This window comes from Marmota marmota, unplaced genomic scaffold, assembly GCF_001458135.2.
Source record: "Marmota marmota marmota unplaced genomic scaffold, marMar, whole genome shotgun sequence".
Lineage (NCBI taxonomy): Eukaryota > Metazoa > Chordata > Mammalia > Rodentia > Sciuridae > Marmota > Marmota marmota.
The window spans coordinates 23408618-23418191 of record NW_026000153.1 but is presented as its reverse complement, the minus strand read 5'-3'; the positions used below and the strand labels follow the sequence as shown (position 1 = coordinate 23418191).

The window sequence follows — 9574 nt, the reverse complement described above, 5'->3', positions numbered from 1 at the left end:
GGGATGAGAGGTGGGAGGGAAAGGGAGAGAGAAGGGAAATTGCATGGAAATGGAAGGAGACCCTCAGGGTTATACAGTGGAGGGGGTAGAGAGAGAGGAGGGGAGGGGAGGGGAGAGGTGGGAGGATGGGAAAGGCAGCGGAGCACAACAGACACTAGTATGGCAATATGTAAATCAATGGATGTGTAACTGATGTGATTCTGCAATCTGTGTATGGGGTGAAGGTGGGAGTTCATAACCCACTTGAATCAAAGTGTGGAATATAATATGTCAAGAAATTTGTAATGTTTTGAACAACCCACAATAAAAAATTTAAAAAAAAGGGAATATAAATAGAGAATGTAATAAAATCAGAAAAACAACACATGAACAAGTTCAAAAAGAGAAGTCATGTGAAAAGAACCAAGTGGAAATCCTGGAGCAGAAAACTGATGAATAAAATGAAAATGTAAGAGTGTCAACCGCTGATTTGATCAAGTAAATGGAAGAATCAGGAAATGTGAACACAGGTTGTGTAAAATTGTTCAGTCAGAGGAGGAAAAAAAATTGAAAAGGAATGAAGAAAACTGACAGGATATTATACAAAACCCCTGTGAATATTTGTATCATGGCATTTATGGAGAAAATGTAGCCCTTATATACTGTTGGTGGGAATGTAAATTAGTAAGCCATTATGGGGCTTCCTCAAAAGTAAAAATAGAACTATTATATGATCCAAAAATTCCATTACTTTAAATACATGAAAAGGAAAAAAAAAGGAAATCAGTATATCAAAGAGTAAAAAAACATGCACTCCCATGTTTATTGCAGTACTATATACATTAACCAATATATGGGATCAATAGAAGTATCCATCAATAGATAAACAGATAAAAACATGGCATGTACACACAACAGTACATTATTCAGAAATAAAAAAGAATGGAATTCTATCATTTGTGACAACATGGAAGAAGCTAGGGGATGCTATGTTAAGTGAAATAAGCAAGGCACAAAAAGAGAAAAAAACACGCTGTCATGAGTGTGTATGTGTGTGTGTGCACGCATGTGTATATAATAAACATTATTCCTTCTTAAAAAGAAGGGAACTCTTCAGTTTCCAGCAACATATGTAGCATTGGAGGATGTTTTACTAAGTGAGATAAGGTAGACATGAAAGGATAACCACTTTATGATCACACATGTACCATCTAGAAAAGTCAAATGCGTATAAACAGATTACAATAGTAGTTACCAAGATTGAGCATGATGGGAATGTAGGCAGGTGGGGCATGGTTGGAGGAGGTAGGTCATCAAGAGCATGCTCTTGGGGACTCCATATTGTCCCAAGCCCTTTTATCTCTGCTTCTTGGCTGCCAGAAGATGAAAAGCCTTCCTCTGCTAAGTACTTCTACCATGATGTTCTGCCTCATCTCATGCCAAGAGCAATGGGGCCCACTGATCACAAACAGAAACTTCTAAAACCATGAGCAAAATAAATCTTTCTTCCTCTAAGCTGTTTTTCTCAGGTCTTTGTCACAGTGACAAAACACTAACATATATGGAATTAATAAATTCTGGAGACATAATATGCAGCATAGGAGTTCTATGATTTGAATTTTTTGTCTCCTTGATCCCCAATACAACAGTATTGGGAAGCATGGCTTTTGAGAGGTGATTGAGTTAGGAGGCCTTCCCACTCATGATGAGTACAAGGTGCCCTGATGGAGGGCTTACACAGCATTTCTGGAGGATACTTAGTTCAAGGTGCCATCTTGGAGGCAGAGACAGGACCTTCACTGACCCCCAAAACTGATGGTACCTTGGTCCTGTACTTCCAGCCTTCAGGACTATGAAACATATATTTCTTTTCTTTATAAGGTTACCCAGTCCGTGATATGTTGTTACAGTACCACAAATGGACTAGCAAGGACTGTAGTTGACAATGCTGTATTGTTCATTTGAAATTTGCTAAGACAGTTCATCTTAAGTTTTCTTACCACTAACTGAAAAAAAAAAAAAAGGTCACTATGTGAGGGGCTTGATATATGAATTAGTTTGATTGTGGTAACCATTTTACAGCGTGTGTATCAAAACATTATACTGTACACTTTACATATATACAATTTTTACTTGTCAATGGTGGCTCCTTAAAAATAGGGGGTTGGGGATATGTTTTCGCATTAGCCTGATTCCCTTCACAATCTGCTTAGATAAGCCAACCTCAATGTCTCTAAAATAAATCCTCCACCTCCATAAACTTTTAGAATGATGTCTCCTGGAAAGAGATATGATAGTAGAAAAAGGCTTCATTTATTTAGCAACATCAAATAAATTGGAATTTCTTGGAACGTGAAGCTTTTTCCTTCAATAAACTCCAAAACACTTGCTATCTGAACCATTTTGGAGAGAAATCTTGCCTAGCTATATAATGCATTTCTGGGTTTTCTGTAGTCCGTCAGCACTGAACACATTTTTCTTAAGAGCTTTGGGTCATCAACTTCCTCCGAGATGGGGAAAAAAAAAAAAAACATAAGGGAAGTGTTGGAGAAAAGTCACTGAACAGGAAAATAAACACCTGACTTTTTCTACAAATCAAGTACTATGTGTGTACTACTTACAATAGTAAGTAAAGAATATAGTCCTACATCGTTCAGTAAAAGGGTTGGGTGGTTAATTTTTAATTTTCCGGATTGTCACTGTGGCATAAGTTCCAAGAGCCCTTCCTTGTCTCTCAGCGGAGAACTTCAAAACCATCGTTTGAAACTGATGCTCTGAACAGTCACCATCATCCCAGTTACTAAACACTTAATGTAGATTTATTATGCACAAGGCATTTGGCTGTGCACTTCATGTGGATTATATCAGACAAGGTGGAAACAGGCTTAGAACATGCAAAGTCATATGCTATAGAACTTCAAAAGCAAAATCCACACCGGTTCACTAGGACTCCAGGGTCCTCACCTGGCCACTGTGCCAGAGTCCTGGACATTCAATGGGAATGAGAGCAAGGAAGATAAAAGAAGAGAAAGCTGAGATCTGTCATAAGTCAAGAGCACAACCATACAGCAGATCCCCTTCATCTGACTGAGGAGATGCTCAGATGCTCCAGGCTGAGCACAGAGACATCCTCTAGGAGGAGCTAAGGCTCAGACTGTCTCACCTTGAGAGGATAATGCCATTTGGGAACTGCAGAATGGTGAAAATGTTAACTTGTATTATCTAGTTTCAGAATATAAAATTATGCATTAGTCCTTGATTTGGGACTTTTCAATAGCAAACTTGGATGAATTAAAACAATACTCAGGTGAGTTTCCAAAGGACAATAAATGACAGGACCACATTGTTCAGCATGGACTTTCTGAATCCCCATTAACTCTCCCACTGAAAGGCTGTTTTCATCTGGCAAACAAGAACAGAAAAGAGAATCTGCTTTATTCCCTATATTCTTTGACACCCATCAGACAGTCTGCCAAAGTGCAGCCCTGAGGTGAACATTAGTGATTAGAATCTAATCTATACCATAAGAACAATATTCTACTTACTGTTTGAATGGCATTATGTATAGCTAGAGCTGTTTTTGAAATGTAAGGCAATTGGCTCTGTTTATGGGCAGTATCACCTCCAACTAATGCTTTGAATTAATTTAGAATTGATTGCAGTTCCCAGATGGATTACAGAATGCTTTGTCTCAAGGCCATAGCGCATGCTATACCTTTTCTGGAACTCTCTTCCCTCCCTTCCATATCCATCAGGCCATCTATGTGTTAGCCAGTTTTTCATCATTATAAGAACTACTTGAGATAAACAACTTATGAAGAGAAAGCATTTATTCTGTTTCACAATTTTGAAGGTTCTAGATAATAACTGGTTGACACTGCTGCTTCTGGGGCTGCAACCAGGCAATATGTCTTGGCAGGAACATTTGGTGAAGCAAAACTGCTCACCTCATGGTTAGGAAGCAATAAAGAAGAAGGGTCCAAGGTCTTACTATCTCTTTGAGGGCAGCTCTGGATGACCTAAAGACTTCTCACTAGGCCCCACCTCCTAAAGGTTCTACCAACTACCAATCACAGCATGGGGTGGGGCCAAAGCTTTAACACATGGGCTTTTGGGGAATCTGCATCTAAATTATAGTAATCCCTCACATCCATCCTCATGATTTACCATAGATATGTGTCATTACAGTTATGATGAACATATATCGGCTGGTAGAAAAAGACTTAAAAGCATTGTGCTAGAGGAAAAATACCTATTGATTTTTCAGATTAGAAGTGAATTCTATTTTTTTAATATAATTTTAATGTTATAATTTGATTGACAACTGGGTTTGGGGGTGAGTGGCAGAGTGCTTGTCTTGCACGTGTAAGGCGCTGGGTTTGAGCCTCAACACCACATAAAAATAAATAAATGAATAATAAAGGTATGTGTCCATCTACAAGTAAAAAAAAAATGTAATTTTTTTTTTGAATTTGACAAGGGTAAGTGAATCTCCCAAAAGATACATGTCTTATTTCTATATAAGTCTAGTAGTGTTTTACATTTTGTTTGGGAAACGTTGAGTTAGGGCAGAACAGTTCATTAGTTTGTAAAATCAGTGTTGTGAATTCTGAAGTTATTTCCTACAAGAATTCTATTTAGTTAAACTACGTTTACAAGTACACGTGCAACGGGCATCTCATTTCAAGACAATGACATATTACTGGTATTTCCACTACTCACCAATAAAAGAATGTCAGGTTTCCCTACTAGGGCCAGGGCTGTGGAGAGCTTCCGCTTGGTTCCCCCACTGTAGGTAGCCACAGGTTTCTCCACATGGGCTTCCAGGTGCAGGCGCCTCACAAGGTCTCCAGCCACCTGGAAGAGAGGAGCCGTTGGTGAGCATGCCACCCCTCACCATGCCACCAGACACCAGGTCTCAGCCCTGACTCCTGCTCCTTCTTCCCACCACCCCTGTCCACCCCTCACATGGATGGATGGTCAAGTACATTCCCTGGACCACTCCCTTCATGATATAGGGAGAAACTGAGAAAGAACAGGGGGGTATCTTCTGTGCCTGCAGATTTCTGACTGATCCCCAAAACCCCTGGGTCTGGAGCTAGGAAAATAGTAGGCAAGAAACAGACTTAGTTCTGAGTCCAGACTAATGTCCACATTAAGAGGAGCAGAAAGAAGGTAAACCAAAATGAACACTGAGATGGAATTGGACAGGAATGAAACCAAGACAGTGAACTGTCAAAAAACCTCATGGGAGGAAAGAACTGAGAGGACTTTTCAATATTAGCACAAAGAAATATCCACTGTACATTAAGAAACCATTGATAAGAGTTTGCACACTCAGAGTTCAGTATCCAGAGGTAGGGAAAGAATGGGGAGTACTTTGTTCCCAACTTCTGGGAACCATTTTAGCAAGTAATAAGGATGGTGATTTCATTCACCAAAGCTCCCCTCTTGTCCACAGGGGAATTCTGACTCTCCTGGGACCCCATGCACACAGCTTCTCTACCTCTCCTCTCTTTCAATCTGCCCTCTTTTCACACACCCTTGAAAATCCAACTCATCTCGTCTCTCCTCCGCATAAATACTGATCCCCTATTGCAGGTGTCACATGCATCTCACAGCACTTAAGTCAGCACTTCCCACTGTAATTGGCACCATAGTCTATGATGTTTCCAGTTCCATCATCTCCTGTACTGGGAGCCAAATTGGGCAATTTTTTTTCCCCAATTCTGCATAATTTAAAATGTTGCAGTTTTATTTGACTCTCATGACCATAATGATATAATTTAAATATTAATATAGATTCAGTTTTAGACATTACTGTCGGGGGTGCCGCCATGAACAAGAGCTGAGCGTGTAGGAGCTGAGCAAGTCCCCTTATCCTTGATAATGAAGGTGTGGACCTGGCTTCTGCTCCCAGCACCAAAGCAGGCAGACCTCACTTTTGCTCGCAAGGGAGTGCAGCTCTGGGAGTGGGCGTCACCCAATGGGACTGGGCTATACCCCTCACCCCGTTTGCTGGAACAAAATCCCTTGCCTTGTTTGGGTGGAATATTCTTGAATGGCTTCTCCCCAATAAATAGGAGGGTTTCAGGCATGCTTGCTCTCTTTTGCCTGCCTCTCTTGCCTCCTTTGTGGGAGCTGAGGTTGAGGAGCTGTTACTGAACCCCCCCAAAAGATTTTTTCCGTCTCTGTGTGGTTATTTAGTAGCCAGCCCAATTCACTTGGAGTGACCCTTACTGAATCAGTCACATGTCGTAGCATCTTACACAACCAAACTGGCCAGTATCATGGGGTTTTTTTTTGTTTTTTGTTTTTTGTTTTTTTTTCACTCAGCTCCTCCTCATGGTTTTCAGTACTCAACATGATCAGAGAAACTTCTCTGAAAGTATGGTCTTCCAATATCATACCTTAATTCAAATTTAGGAAAAGAGGAAAACTTCCATAGGAATATGAAGATAATACTCGTGTGTCCTAAATAGCTTGTAAAATTTAGCTTTCCTCTAATGAATATATATTTATTGATAAACATAAAAATTATGATAAATGGATAAGATGATATTAAGAGGCTTTAAAATATAACAGTGCTGTAAATACTTCCCAATAAAAACTTTCACACAAATTTACTCTATTTTTTTATTTGTATAATCTCTGAATAATTTAGAAATTGAACTACAAAGCTCCAGAACTGATCTTGTGTTCAAATAGCATAAGTCAAGAAAACAGACTTCCAGGCCCAAAGAATTCATGAAGAAGCAATCTCATATCTCCAGCTATCTGCCTAAGAAAGTGAACTCAAGGCCAATTGCTTGTTCTTAGGAAAACAGGCTACTTGTTGTCTCCAGGTTGTTTTATATAAACAAACTATCTTTTTCCTGGCAGCATTCAGCCCACTTGATCAATTAACATAAACTGAATAAAATTTAAATGAATAAAAATTCAAATAGAACACTTTACTCAAAATAATCAAGCACAAATATTAATGAAGTGTCATATGAATAAAGAGACACATGCCTGACACTGCAGGAACTAGAGCAATGACAGTGGTGCTAATGGATTCACCCAAAATTGCCCCAGAAAGCAACCATCAAGAAGTATAAGTTGAGTCCTGGGAAAAACATTCTATGAATGATGAAGGAAGGGAACACAGGAGGATCCCCACCAAGGAAGCTTTTGTCCCCACAAGGAGGCCTAGGAGCATTGCAGAAATTGTTTAAAAAGTTTGTCTTTTGGAAAAAAGCAAATGTTAACACCTCTAAGGCTAGCAGCAATAACACATGGGGAAAAATAAATTTTGGGTGTTTTTTTTTTTTTTTCAAACCATAAAAGTCAACAAAATAATGAAAAAATATAATGTATATAATTAGACAGTTTTTATTTTACTCTCATACATTATAAAGATCAGCAATAAATGAAAGCTGATGAACAGACAAATGAAGTAAATAATAAAAATCTGATTTTGTAGAAATGTACCTCAGACTAATTAGAGAAATGTTGAATAAATTCATCAAGATATTATGGCTTATTTTTTATGAAACCAGGGAAAGTATGGCTTTTTTTCCAATATCACAAAATCTTAAATGCTGCAGTCTCCAAATCCTCAATCAGTTAACCACAGCAAAGATTCCAGAAGAGACAGGAACAAATATATCAGTTTGATCTAATGCTCTCTAAATGTTACATTTTCAGAAAATAACTGAAAATGGCCTAAGAAGAAGTATTTCGTTGGTGTCTTTCTGCACTCTGCACTGCTATCAAAATAATGGCAAACATAATGTCCTAGCAATCAAGGCTGGCAAAATACTACCTATGGCCCAAAATGTCACAGGTTACAGAATCTGTTATTCTCCCCCCCAAAACCCAAAATGTCATAAGTTATACAGTCTGTTATTTTTCTCCCAGAAAACTCTAGAAATAGTATCTTACTTAAGGCAAAAGATCAGGGTTTATTTGTCTTTATATTCCCCATGTCTCCATCACACTTGCCACATGGTAGGGCTTTTATCATTGGAGCCAAAATAGATTGCCCAGAAAATATTAAACAATTGTTGAATTCCAAGGCTAGAAGTGATCTACTAGCAAATATGAGGATCACTTAAAAATTTCATGTAAGATTAAAATAAGTGAGAAGAGACTTTTAGATAGAAATTATTATTTTCTCAGCCTCCCTTTGCAGATGACCTTTACTCTTTCATCCCCCGTCTTGTGACTTCTAGCTCATTCTTGTAAAACTATGAATCGAAAAAAACTCAAGACAAATGTATGGCTATAGAGGATGTTGAGAAGCCACACACAGTGTTTTTCCTGGAAGGAATTTGTGCGTATTCACAAAAAATAAAATCGGTAAAGACTCTACATATTCAATCCCAGGGAAAACTAAAATGGAAATCTGCTACATTTCATCCTAATTCAAAGTGTTGCTCAATTGCTTGGCTTTGATATTAGTCCTGAAATTACCCACCCCCATTAACTCCTCTCACATGCTTTCTTTCTCTAGCATCCCAGACATTGTAGTCCTTGTCTCCTGAATCATTTGATTGTAACTTAATATAAAATTCTTTACCAGGTTAATTGAATTCAGGCTCAAATATGTACACCATACAAAATGTGCATAATGAAAGACAGAGAAAATTGGAAATCATTACTTCAACCCGTGGGACCTGAATTCAAGCTGAAGGAAAATTGGAAATCATTACTTCAACCTGTGGGACCTGAATTCAAGTCCTTCCTGGACTTGTGAAGGTTTTCAGGAGTGAGGGATGTGACTGTAACAAAAATGACCAGCTAGCTGGAGTATAGGTGGGCTGGGGGCCCTGAAACATGGATCAAGTTTAGCACAGGGCTTGGGCTCTGAGGGTTGTAGGGAAGTAGTGGGGTGTGAGGCTGATCTGGGGGACTTTCAGCAAGCATAGGATGATCTCCTTGAATCACAAAAGACCCAAGGTGGCTGTCCATGTTGCCATGAACAATAGATGGAGCCTAGAGAAAATAAACAACATGCACTGCAGATGAGCTAAAAAGAATTAAAAAAAAAAATCTCATGTTTATATGTCTGTGTCCTGAAAGCTTGGAGGGGAGGTGCACATGGGGTCCCAACCTGAGCCAGTGGAAGATAAATCAACTATGCAAAGCTCAGGGTTAGAGGAGCCATTCAGTAAACCCACGTGATTTCCACTCCCTTGACCACTCCAATGAATAAAATGTAAGACTGAGCTGTTGGTGGCACAAAGAATTTCATTTTATGTCACTAGCAACCAGAATGCACTAAGGATCAGGGTAGTGTCTTAATGAAGAACATGTACTCTGGAGCTGGTTTACATAATTTCAAAACAAAATTCTGCCACAAGCTATCCAGGTAACTTGCATAAGTGCTCTGTGCCTCAGTTTCTCTATTTACAAAATGAGGAGTAATCCGGTTATCTACTTTACATGTTGACTGTAAAATACTATAAAAACATTACCTAGAAAAAGAATAAATACTGGAATACAGTTGTGCATTGCTTATCAACAAGACACTTTCTAAGAAGTGAATTGTTAGAAAATGTCATCATCCGATGAACTCTTTAGAGTTTATTTACACAAACCTAGATAGTAT

At 38.8% G+C, this 9574-nt stretch overlaps 1 protein-coding gene across 1 annotated transcript in view; it reads right to left on the bottom strand.

Annotated features, from left to right (window-relative positions):
* The window catches only part of Abca13 (ATP binding cassette subfamily A member 13), a 423614-nt gene that overhangs the window by 42115 nt on the left and 371925 nt on the right, over positions 1-9574 (bottom strand). The window contains exon 57 of the mRNA XM_048786593.1: positions 4702-4836. Within this exon, the coding sequence (XP_048642550.1) occupies positions 4702-4836 (135 nt within the window). The remainder of the gene's footprint in view (positions 1-4701; positions 4837-9574) is intronic.